This window comes from Vigna umbellata, chromosome 5 (genome assembly GCF_029865625.1).
Source record: "Vigna umbellata cultivar VRB3 chromosome 5, Vumbellata_1.0, whole genome shotgun sequence".
Taxonomy (NCBI): Eukaryota; Viridiplantae; Streptophyta; class Magnoliopsida; order Fabales; family Fabaceae; genus Vigna; species Vigna umbellata.
The window spans coordinates 42,538,896-42,552,472 of record NC_142169.1 but is presented as its reverse complement, the minus strand read 5'-3'; the positions used below and the strand labels follow the sequence as shown (position 1 = coordinate 42,552,472).

General features: G+C 33.6%; 1 protein-coding gene across 1 annotated transcript; it reads left to right on the top strand.

Annotated features, from left to right (window-relative positions):
- The first annotated feature begins 7,380 nt into the window (after positions 1–7,380).
- Positions 7,381–11,381, top strand: LOC148198391 (uncharacterized). Its single transcript, XM_088091833.1, has 7 exons — positions 7,381–7,551; positions 8,313–8,508; positions 8,591–8,781; positions 9,269–9,353; positions 9,791–9,971; positions 10,059–10,215; positions 10,974–11,381. The coding sequence occupies exons 1-7, from the start codon at positions 7,396–7,398 to the stop codon at positions 11,034–11,036; spliced, it is 1,029 nt and encodes a 342-aa protein (XP_087947959.1). The 5' UTR covers positions 7,381–7,395; the 3' UTR covers positions 11,037–11,381.
- Positions 11,382–13,577: the final 2,196 nt, after the last annotated feature.

The window sequence follows — 13,577 nt, the reverse complement described above, 5'->3', positions numbered from 1 at the left end:
TTTTGGTGTTCATAAATTTGTCCATCAATTGTCAGAACCATTAAAAACGCACCCAAAACCCCTCTGAACGGACGCCAGGTGTCAAGCAACGAGGATCCGAAAATCAGATAGTGGAATGCAGGTGTCAGTAGAGGAGCGGACGTTCGTTTGAAACAAAACTGATTTTTCTGAAATTCGCGTCACACTCTCTGCATGCACTCTTCTTCTCCAAAACTCTGATCTTTCATTTCTCCTCCTTCTCTCTAAAAAGCTCTCCCTTCTCTCTACCAAAACTCATCATTTCTCTATTCTGATCTTCATTCAGGCACCGTAGAAGCACTCTCGGCGTCCAGAGCTTCAGTTTGAACTGAACAGTTTCGAGTTCTGAACTGGTAAGTTTTTCTTTTCCTTAGCCGTTCGTTCTCTGGTACATGCAAACCAAGTACCGGTTGCATGCTGTTATCTTGTCTGAACCATTATTGGTTTTTGGCTGTTTGGTTAGTTTGAAGAGTTGTGGAACGTAAGGGTAGAAGGATCTGTAGTCAGACGAATAGTATTATGTCACTAAGACGATCGTTCACGCTCAGAGGTAAGGGAAGCTTATTAATTTAATTCGTATGATTATGTGTTGCATGAACGTTCGTTGATTTAATTGGATATGAAAAATGATTGTGCTATGTTATGATGCATGAAATATATGAAATTTCTATGTTTGGATGGTATGAAATATGAAAATTGATTATGATATGAATGTATAAAGTTATGAAACTATATGTTAAGAAATGAGTTGAAATATAAATAATTCTGGTATGAAATTTCCCCTATGAAAGGGTGTGTTCGTCACTGAATGGTCATTGACCGTTCGGTATTTTTAGTAATCTTGGTTAGAATTGGATTCTTTCATTTGGGAAGAATCCTAGTTGAGGACGAACGTCTTCGTGTGATAATACTATGCTTGAGCGTTCGGTCAAGCGTAGTTGCATCTGAGTATTTGATGATAAACTTAAATTTTGTAAATATATGCATTTATATATTTTAGTCATTCTTAAAAACAATTCCAATAGTATCTTATTATATTTATTAAGCTTTCTATTATAAGTTTAGTAGCGCTCGGTCTCACACCAAGCTCTCGAAATGAGTAGTGCTCGGTCTTATACCAAGCGCTTGTACTTGTTTATGGTAGGATCTATCTTGATGAAAATAGCGTTCGTCCAACTTCAGTAGAATTTTCCTCTACTATGTTCGGTCATTACTTATACTATGGTTCTTTAAACGTCTTAACGTGTCTACATTCATTGGTTCTGGTCTAGAGCTTTAGTACTTGACATGTTCTTTGAAGTGTTGGTTTGAGCTCACGAGAGTCAATTCATTTAACTGACTCATGGTATAAGTAACGTTTGTTCTTGTGACATATAGAGGTGCTCGGTTTCTTCCTCAACCTGACAGTAACCCTCTCGGTCTTATTCTATTATGGAACGGGAGACTTCTCTGACTCGTTCCAAGTGTCGTCCTCGTTCTGAGTGAGGGTGGAACATACGGTATTTGATGTCCTTGATAATCCTTGAACAAAGATGGAATTTAAACGATTGATAATGAAAGATGAAGAAAATATGAGATGGATGAAATGTTGTGGATTATGAACGAGCGTTCCAGGGAGGAACAGCTCATGAATGAATATTGAAATTGTAAAGTATGAATGTGGTTATGCTAAGCTGGCGGTTCATCCTGATGTTCCGTGAGTACTCGTCCTCACGTAGAGGGCAGTAGGTCATGTGTGGGAATGGCAGGAGGTCCTAGTCCTTAGGGTTACTTTGGAAAGATAGGACTAACCTCGGGTGGCAGCTGATGAGGGTATTCCAATTACTACATCACCCGGGTGCACGAACGTCGTAGCTACACAGATTTCATACAGTCCGGATAGTCAGTCTAGTATTAGGCCCTGCTTGAAACGTATGATGAAATATATCTTATGTGTTTGAACGTGAGAATTGTATGTTTATATTTGAATTAAATTATATAAGCTTACCCTGTGTTTTCCTGTTTTGTCTGGTTTGGTACGTCCGTCTTTATCATTGCAATGATCATCCGCGTGGATGTGAGCAAAAGGAGACGAGCTGCTGGAAAAGGCGCTGGAAGAAGAAAATTTGGTCGAGGTAGAAGTGAAGACTGAAGAGTAGGACGTTCGGTCATTAGAGTAGTCTATTGTAAGGTGATCGTTCGATCACTTTTCCCCTTTTGAGTTATTCTGACCGTTCTGTATAGGTGTTTGTAAACCGTTCGGTCAGACCTTTTTAACTTGTACAGTTTAAAGTTTGTAACTCTTTTTGTAAGGCCGTTCGGCCATGAGCGTACGCTCTATTTTAGTGTAAGACTGGTCTGAGTTATTATTAAATGTGATTATTCTATTATATAGTTTAGACTGTATTTTTAGGATGTTACAAACACTATATACTTAGACTATGTCGGTTTCACAAATAAGATTAACATGGCTAATCAAGAATTAAGTAACACAAGTGAGGTTAGTAAAATCTTTAGATTACCTAGAATATGTCTTGACCTAGGTAATTTAGGTTCATCCATATAAAAGTTTATAATAATACTACAAACAACATTTTTCATGAAATAATATTTTCGTATTCACTATTTATATTTATTGTTGGCTTACTCACATATCTGATTTAAGCATGGATACATTTGAGATTATATAAAAAATTAAGACAAATAAGTATTTTATATAAACATGTATTATATGTGTCTATATCTATGAAAATATAAGTACTTTCTATTATAAATAAAATCTTAATTATATAAAAAGAAAGAGTTATCTCCCATTTTAATATTAGAACCATCTTATTTCCTAATAATTAAAAAATCAATATTAAAAATTAGAGCTGTCAAAACGGGTAACCTAGCCCAACCCGATCCGACCTACCACGGGTTGGCCACTTAGTGAATCAACCCATCCTGACTCATTTATTAACGAGCCAGAAAAATTCAAACCCGGCCCGACCCACCACGGGTTGGCTCATTAACTCACTTAATTAACTTTTTTTTCACCCTCTTCTTCTCAAATTCTTAACATGGACCAATTGATATAAAAGAAAATGAAACAAAAGAAATATATTGTTATGTATATATTATAAGCTATCAAGCATAAAATTTTGCCAATTTAGTTTAATGAGACATACACAACCGTTTGACCCAGAAACTACATATAGCCGTTAACAAAAATATATAGCACAAGATAAAACTGTCATGCTTGTAAATAGGTCTAAAAACAAGATCAAACAAATGATATATTTCTGAATTATCCAATCTATAATATTATTCATCTATTAAATTGGAGTCCTGAATGGATAAATTCACAATTATGCTCTCTTGAAGCATATTCTTCTTTATCTCCATCTATAATATTATATAATGTTAGGGTTTTATTTGCATAGGGAAACTTTTGGAAAGACAGCAGCGTGAAAGACTATATTGCTAAGTAAAGGTTGTGTATTTTGAATAATTAATTTAATTAATTTGATTTCAATAAAAAAAATAAGATTTGAATAATTAATTTAATTAAAAAAAATAGGTGGATTGGTGAGTCAATCCAACCCACTACGGGTTCAACCCGTGTGAGCCGGGTCAAAATTAGCTCGCATAAAAAATTTTACATTTTTTTTCAACTCAACCCGGCTCAAACCCGTGATGAGCCAGGTTGACTCACGAGTTTCAACCTATTTTGACGACACTACTAAAAATTATTTTTTATTAATGGTTTTTCGGATATTATTAAAAATAAATATCTAACCTTGCAAAATTAAGAAAATAATATAAAGGTATCGTATATTTTGAAATCTTCCTTCACACGTGACTTTTACTTTTTAGTCTCCGAATTTTGTCACCAATATTAATATTTACATCTTTAATCAAGTTATATTGAATTCTATTTCCAATCATTGAAAGGGGAAAAAAGTTATGTTGTACAAAATATTAGTGAAACAGGTTATACGCAATTCATTTGCTTGCACATTATAACATAACTTAGAAAATACGAAAGGTTTCTTTTTTATTTTATCCATTCATGAGAAGTAGATATTAATTCTGTAAGGGAAAAGTTGAATAACAAAAGGAGAAGTTTAAGAAAATGTGCAAATGTAAACAATGCAGAGAATATATAAAAAAAAAGATTGGATTAAAGAAATGAAACTCAAAATATTAAATAATTAAAATAAATGTCATTTTGTAAGACCTTGGAAAATGAACACCGTAACCCACCTGTCCAATCAAAATTAATGCACTAAAACCCTACTCAGACCATTTAAAACGCACTCCCAAACTCTGCACACTGACGCCAGGTGTCAAGAATGGAACATTCTGAATTCAGTAGTGGAAGACAGGTGTTCGTATGAGAGAGTGCGTCCGTTTGACCTTAGGAAGAAAACTGATTTTTCTGAAACACTTCTTCCCACTCTCTGCATGCACTCATCTTCTCCAAAAACCCTGATCTTTCGAATTCCCCTTCTTCTCTCTAGAACATTTCCATCTTCTCTCTACTGTAACTCACCACTCTCTTCTCCGATTCACATTCAGAAACCGTAGGAGCATTCTCTGAGTTGTGAGCTTCAATCTGAACCGAATAGATCCAAGTTCTGAAACCGGTAAGTCTCTCGACTCTAGACGCTCGTTTTTGAGTTACATGCAAACCAAGATTCGGCTGCATGCAAGGGTATAAGCTAAATTCTTCTGCGTTTTCTTTTGGTTAGACTTAGTTGGAGAACTTAAGAAAATCATTGAGGGTAGAAAGCCATAGTTGGACGAGACAAAATCATACTCTTAGGACGTTCACCACTGATCCAGGTAAGGGAAGCTTATATAATTTAATTTGTATTTGCATGCTATTTTACTGTATGAACGATCGCTGTTATAATGAATGAATATGGTATGTGTTGGTTGATATGTATGCTGATGGTTGATAAGTATGAATGATTTATGTGAATTATATAAAGTTTGTACATTGATATTTGATATGAAGTTATAAAGTATGAGCTGATATGTTGAAACTTGAGATTAGAAATAGATGAAAATCTGAAATATGAAATCCTCACTATGATAATATACGTTCGTCATCGAACGGTCTTATACCGTTCGGTTTTCTAGTAAAGTGCCTAAAAAGGAATTCTTTCATTTGGAAAGAATTTTGATCGAAAACAAACGTCCTGTGAAATACTATGTTTGAGCGTTCGGCTCAGCCTAGTGGTACCCGTATATCTAAAATAAAGTAAAAATACATTTATACCTTATACTTTAAAATTAGTAACGCTCGGTCTTATACCAAGCGTTCGTCATAAGTAGCGCTCAGTCTTATACCAAGCGTCCGTCCTAAGTAGTGCTCGGTCTCATACCAAGCGCTCGTATTTTTGTGTAATCAACTTTGATAAAATAACGTTCGTCCAATTATAATAATATTTCCCTTTTCCTCACGTTCGGTCATTTCCTGGCATCGGACTTCCGTATGTAAATTACTCCAAAGTTGATTTTTTTATATTCTTGGTTCTTCTCATAAATTGGATCCTGTCTAAGACCTCCATAATGAAATTTCTTTAAGTACCAGTGTAAACCCAAACGAGTCAGTTCACTTAACTGACCCGCGTAGAAAGTAACGTCCGTTACAGATTTCTTAGTTCATTCAGTCCATTTTCTTATCGTTCGTCCTCGTTCTTCATAGGGCTGAACGTTCGTTATTTTATGTTTTTGAAACTAAAGATGATAATGATAATAAAGTACAAGATTTTGAATGGTGAACAGTATGTGGAATGATTATACGATTATGGAATTTGAACGAGCGTTCCAGGGAGGAACGACTCTTATATTAAATATTGGATTTGGTAAAGTATGATTGTGGTTATGCTAATGCTGGCAGTTCATCCTGATGTTCCGTGAGTACTCATCCTCACGTAGAGGGGGTAGGTCATGTGTGGGAACGGCAGGAGGTCCTAGTCCTTACGGGTACTTTGGATAGGGCTAACCTCGAGTGACAGCTGTTGAGTGTATCCCAGTTACTACATCACTCGGGTGCAAGAACGCCTGTAGCTACACAGATTCATACAGTCCGGACGGTCTGTCTAGAACTATATTTCGTGTGATGTTATATGTTGAACTATATGTTTGTGTGGATTGGAATATTTATTTTATACGTTGATGTATGAATTAAATTGCATAAGCTTACCCTTTCGTTTTTCCTTTGTGTTGTCTCTCGTCCCTGTACGTCCGTCCTGTCATTGTAATGATCATCCGTGTGGATGTGAGCAGAAGGCGAGGCTACTTTAGAGGACGTTATTGAAGAAGAGAACTTGGTGGACGTGGAAGTTAAAGCCGAGCCCTAGAGTGCCCGCTTATTTTAGAGAATAGCTGTTTTAGTTTTGACGTTCGGTTATTTGATTTTGTAAAACCGTTCGTTCTGAACTTTCGATACTTCTGTATTATGTATTTAGTTCTGTACTTTAAGCCTTTCGGCTTTTGAACCTTAATTTTAGTGTAAGACTGCATTATTTAACTGTTTAATATAATTAATTCTATTATATAGTGATTACTGTATTTTAAGATGTTACACGTTTAATTAAAATCTGTCACGAGGGATTTAAGGGAATCCTGAAAGAATAACATAGTTGATTTAGTGAAAAAAAATCATTTATTAGAAAGTGATGTGACTGGTTAAAAAGAAAAATAGAGTTTTGAATGGAAATAAAAATCCTAAAAGGATGGCACCAAAAATTCCACAATCTATCAAGTGGCTTTAGTATATAGGTATAAGTATAGATCTGATTTTATTATTTTAAGTTCCAATTGTTACATGAATCCTTCAAGAATCTGGAATGTCATATTCTAGTTTCCAATAATTCAGTTTTATTAATTGACTTTTAAAAAATCATAATTAGAAAATATCATACTTAAAATGACACAATTATAATACTTATGACCCAAATATCAGAATTAAAATTACACATAAACTAAAATCCAATAGCTGCAATACTTTAAAAAAACAAATGAAACTTTAATTCTAACTAATTAAAATAGTACAAATTTAACTACGATTTTTTTTTTCTACGTTTACATTGCATGATATGAGTGAGAAACTAGAACTTCCCAAAAAGTACAATGGAGGAACCCAATTATTTATTAGGTTTTTTCTAACAGAAAGAGAATAACAGCATCCCACATGCCACGTGGTCCCCATTCAATTTCCTCATCCCGATTTTCATCCCTCCGATGCATGCAGATCCAACGGTTCCGAACCTTCCACGATCACTCACAGCAGCCTTTGATTACACGAATTCGACATGGTTCACGTTGCTCCACGATTATCCTTTCTGCACCGTCAGATCTTGAAAGATCCAACGGCCACAGTCGCGTTTAGAATCGCAGAACATGGCAGCGGGAACAAGAGCTGAAGTAAGAGAGAGAGAGAGAGAGAGAGTTGGGTTGGTGGAGGTTTTCAAGGAGATGGAACGAAGTGGTGGGATGGTAACTGGGTCGCATGAAAGGAATGAACTTGTTAGAGTTAGACACGGTTCCGATAGTGGGGTTCGTTCTTCTGGCTCTGTTTCGACATTTTTTCTTCGTTGGACTTTTCTGAAGACCATGTTTCCTGTTTTTCTTTTTGGCTCTGGGAGTTTTGTTCTTTCACTGTGTGCGACTGACTTCATAGTTTGAGTTTTTATGCTTGCAATGCAAATGGGTCATGCAAGTTTTGTTCTTTCTTGAGAGTGTGTTGGAGTGCCTTGTTTTTCTTCTTCTCCTTGCATGGAGGTTTGGGTTGGATTTCTTTTTGCATTTTTTTGGTCGGTCAGCTAAACATTGTTTAGTGGTGTTGGTAGGATGGTTGGATCTTGATGTATTTAATTGCTGGTGTGATTCCCTATTGGTGGTGGTGTTTAGGAGTTGAATTTGAATTTGTAATTTGCATGTAGTGTGTGATTTTGAATCAACATCTGGCAGGTGGTAATTGATAAGGTTTTTCTTTGAAACAGTACTGCCTAATCTCTTAGATGATGAGCCCATTGGCACTTGAAAGAATTTTGATTGCAGGTTGCAGTCTGGTGTTGGTAATGAAAAATGCTTGTTAACTGTAATTAATTGTCTGATCCTGATCATACAAAAGATTTCATGGAAAATTCATTAAAAAATCTTGCCATGATGGAATCTTACTTGTTTGTGTCCTTCTAAACTCGTATGGATGGGGCTTGTTGCTTTTGCATATCGTCTTGCAAGAGATTGATCCGCATAAACTTAAATTTTGGTCATGTAATTCTAATTCTGACTTGTATAATTTCTATACTCTGCAGTCTAAACCCTTGAAGAATTTAAATGGTCAGATTTGTCAAATATGTGGTGATACCATTGGATTAACGGCTACTGGCGATGTCTTTGTTGCTTGTCATGAGTGTGGCTTCCCACTTTGTCATTCTTGTTACGAGTATGAGCTGAAAAATGTGAGCCAATCTTGTCCCCAGTGCAAGACTAGATTCACAAGTCAGCAAGGTTAGCCTGTGCATAAATGCTTTTTGTTTTTGGTCTTTCCCAAATCAGAATTTACAATGAACAAGATGAATATGGATATCAGAGGGTGCTGGAGTGGAGGGTGATGATGATGAAGAAGAAGATGCTGATGATCTAGATAATGAGATCAACTATGGCCAAGGAAACAATTCCAAGGCAGGGATGCAATGGGAAGAACAAGAAGATGCTGACTTCTCTTCATCATCTGGACATGATTCTCAAATACCAAATCCCCATCTAGCAAACGGGCAACCGGTAAAGTATTTACCTGATTCTGTCGTTTATCAACTGGGGTTAAATCACAAGTGTAGCAGCAAAAATGTGTGAACTTGCACTCGCACCATTGGTTGAAGTTATGCATTCTCAGACTCAATTACTCGAAGTTGGACATGCTTGAGTAAAGTTTGAAAATTATGAAAACCTCGAAGATATACTCTTATGCTTTTCACTTTTAATGTTGTGATATGCTTAGTTATATACTAGACCGTAAATTTGATTTCTAGCATGTAATTTTGTATTTATCACTTGTGTAGCTTAGCTTGTTTAGATATAGACAAGTATGCTACTAATTTTGTTTGAGCTTTGTAATTATTTACTGTAACAAGTGTTATGTATGTTATATTTCATAAAATAATGTATTTTACTTATAGACTTCATTGACATCATAGTTGGTACATCATTATGCAACAATGATACACTAAATACTAGTACTAATATAAACTAATTGTTCTTCTATGGTTAGATGTCTGGTGATATTCCATATGCTACTTCTGATGCTCAATCTATGCAAACTACATCAGGTCCTATGGCTAATACAAAGCAACCGGGTATGAAGTTAACCAGAAGTGCCGTCAGCATATCACATTTTATGGCTATCTCAACTTTTTTGAATGAAAAATGTCTTTTTATAACTGTTCCTATATGAGTCTTGGATCTTACAAAGAACTCAAAATTCTTCAATTCCTTGAAATTTGTATAAGAGAAAATTTTCTTTATAAAAGTTGTGGACTTTTAATTTCGCAGAATACCTTTACTGTATGTGATTAAACTTTTTAAAATTAAATTACGAAACATCCTTTTTCAGTATCTAGCATCTTGACTTAGGAATTAATATAATATAGTTTTAGTTTTGTTATAAATGTTCTACTATATATAAGAGGCCTTTTTGTGTTGGTTTGTTCAGAAAATAATTAATGTTCAGAAAAGGACTGCTATTGTATTTTACTTATTGTGGGTTTGAACTTGTGAATTTGGAAAAATACAGGTCTTGAAAGTGATGAAGAGATAAGGAGAGTGCCAGAGATTGGAGGGGAAAGTGGTGGAACTGCAGCCTCTCGGCCGGAAGCTGGTTCAAATGCTGGTGCAGAACGTGCTCAGGGGACGGGAGAGGGTCAGAAGAAGAGAGGGAGAAGCCCAGCTGATAAAGAAAGCAAGCGGCTTAAGAGGTAGGTATAGATATAACCTTGGTCATGTCTAGCCTCTACTGAAACTTTTCTCCTGTGACTCACTGAGGGAATTTGAAATGGAAATAGGCTATTGAGGAACAGAGTTTCGGCCCAACAAGCGAGGGAGAGGAAGAAGGCTTACTTGATTGATTTGGAAACAAGAGTCAAAGACTTGGAGAAGAAGAATTCAGAGCTCAAGGAAAGACTTTCTACTTTGCAGAATGAGAACCAAATGCTTAGACAAGTATGCTAATTTTTCTTATTTTGTTAGCATGGCATCATCATTATAACTATATATACATCTCTCTAACTCATTACTTACTCTACCTATTTTTGACTTGTGTGCTCTAAAATTTGTTTTATAAAGGAACAAAGGGGATATTCATGTTAGCTTATGCATGGTTTATGAAACCATCAATATCAGTTTAGTCTTTCAATTTGATTGAACGAGTTTCTTCATAAAGTTTTATGAGAGTACAAAATAAGAAAAAAATTAAACTGACTTTTCCACAGGTTAATTAGTTTATGCATGAGCTAATTTATGCTTATGTAAAAGTCAGTTTCATGTTTTTGTTTACATTTTTTCGTCTAGAAATGTTTATGGAGAAGCTCATCCAAACATGTCCTTAAGCTAGGACTTCATATGACATCAAAATGGTTAAGAAAACCTTGAGTTATTGGATGAAGTGGAAGGAACTTGGTTCCTTTTTTTCCTGTTTTATATGCGCATCGAAAAAATACCAAGGTTTCATAAGCTTGTTACTTCTCCTATGTGCTCATAGCAGACCACTTTTGGTACTTATTTACTAGAATACACTACCAAATTTGCATATTTTATACCGATGTGTGTTAAAACTTGTCTTTGATGATAATCACAACAACCCAAGTGAGATTAGTAGTCTTTGGTTGGGAGAAATCTGTAGTAGGAAAAAAAAAAAGTTCATCAGTGCTGTCAGTTTTGTTTGGCTTTATCTTACTGAGTCATGTAATTGCTCTTTGTAGATATTGAAGAACACAACAGCAAGCAGGAGAGGGAGCAATAGTGGTACCAATAATGCTGAATGAACATAATGGCAAACGATGACAGAAAACTTATAGCTGGAGTAGATTTAGACGAGTATATTAGCAAGAAAAAGGGTATATTAGCAAGAAAGAGCAAAAACAAGTAATTAAACATTAGTTTTGATGATTCTTTTCTAGGTGTGCTTTTGTAATACAGTGAAGTAAAGGATGAACCTCAACACATGTTTTATCCTAAAATATTGTAATCTGATGTTCCACTATTTATGAGTAATGTAATTATCATACAAAAAATTTTAGTCTCCTTGTATTTTAAATAATCATCAAACTACTTGATTACTCATCATGGTTATGCACCATTTGGTGAGGAGGTTCATTAATCATTTGTCATATATATCTGATTAAATCACTAATGAATTTGAAAAAGATTGATACTGATATACTTGTGGTGAAACATAAATATGTGCTTGAGTTGGCTTGATAATTGGTTAAAGAATTCAAAGGATCGAATGTTCAGTTTTGGGTTTTACGATTTTGCGTTTGATTTTGAGTTTTTCGAGTAATATTGTTAAAATTGATCTTAGAACATGAAATTTTGTTATAGTTTTGTTTTTAAAAAATGTTTGATCTCTATTCTTAAACAGTATGGGACCATCAAGTAGTAGCTAAGCAATGAAGATGAATATTAAAAATGTGAATATATCTATATATGGTTTTTAGTAAAATCAATATACTATATTTATCAAATTTTAGGAATGAATGTTATTGTGTTAAGCATTATAGAGCATGAGGGTGAGTGTTTGTAATCATTTTACTGAGTTTTTAAGTAAGATTGTCATTGGGGTGAAACTGACAATTATTTTCAATTAAAAAGTTGACACTTCATTTTACTTTTTGGACTTTGGTTCTAGATTCCAATTTAACTTTTACCATATTGCCAATAAAACAATTAATTTAATGTCTATTCTGAAAGTATATTATTTTACTTTGAAATTTCCTTTCAGTAGAGTATTGACTAACACTTTTTGAAATTACTATATGCATTGAGAAAGAAATAAAATCTTATTTTATATATTTAGTCTATATCAATATTTATATCATGCAAATTACGTACTTTAGTAAAGATTAATATGATAAAAGAAGAGATAGAGGTAAGGTAATAAACAATAAACTTTTGTCTTTATATCATTGGTATCTATTTAACAAAAGATATTCATTTATATTTTAAATAATATATTATTTATCAAAATAAAGTATGGTGATAAAAATTACTTAATTTTTATTCGTACAAAATTTTGTAAACTTAATAATTTCACTTCAATGTTTGAATTTTGAAAAAAAAAATGTTATTAAGTTAGTCCTAAAACTTTAAACCCTAAAATTAAGAAAAATAACTATGATTTTTAATATGATGTAAAGTGTGACGTGAAGATGTATGTTTTGTTTGGTTTCTATTTAGGTTTGTGAAAGGGACTAGACATAAATTGAATTGATGCATATTTATTGTCATAGGTTGATGATTTCAACACTATTCTTCCAATTCTAACTACAATCACAAAAAACCTAATACCTAACCTTTCCCCACAAAAATTACAACAAATTGCTTATAGGTATAGTAAGCTCTTGTAGCCCATTAATTGGTGAAACAAAGTCTTTATGAAAACACTAAAATTGAAATTATTGTACAGTTCATTGTTCTTCTCTTCAAATATTAAATGTATCTATCAATGTGGTGTTAGTCTGAAATGAAATATTTGTCAAGGAAAAATTTTCAAAGAATTCCTTGTTTTACAAATATAAAGTGCTAGGAATACATTTTGTAACAATTGTTTTAGATAAGCCTGTGTTGAAATTTATTAAAACAAAAAAGACAAAATTAGTACAAAATGATCAATTTTAACCTACGAGAGTGTGTAAAAAAAGGATTTTCAAAATTTTCTCTTGTAAATTTAAAAAATGAATTTCAAACATTTATTATACACATGTTACCTTTTATTAATTTTTCTCTTTCTATATATCATATCACTGTTAACGCTTTTTTTTTTTTTAATAAAAATGAGAGTGTTAATTATCATGTTGTGTGTATCATCTCACACGACCAAAAAACATCAAACATATGCAACACATTTAAATATCATATGCAAAATAAATAACAAGGGACCAAAATTGACACATTAATTTCTAACCTGTAAAAAGATAAATCAAACATGTTTCTGCAAAAGTTAGAATAAATAAAGTTAGAAACTTCGTCAAGATTAATATTGAAATCTAGTACCAAGTTCATTATTTAGATTACTCTCTATAAATTTGAAAATCAATATATAAAAGAATTGGAACAAGTTGGAATAATAAGTTCAGAGTCACACTCAATCCAAAGATTAGTCCATTGTAAAATAAAAAGATCACACTTACATATAAAACATTATGAACACCAAGGTATGAAGAGAAACAGCAAACATTAGAAACATGACAATATACAAAAATACCCTCACAACTAAATACATCAAGAGAACCATTAATAACATCATCAATATTACATTTAAACCAATGAGAAAGAGGAGGAAGCCAAAAAAAACATACCAATCA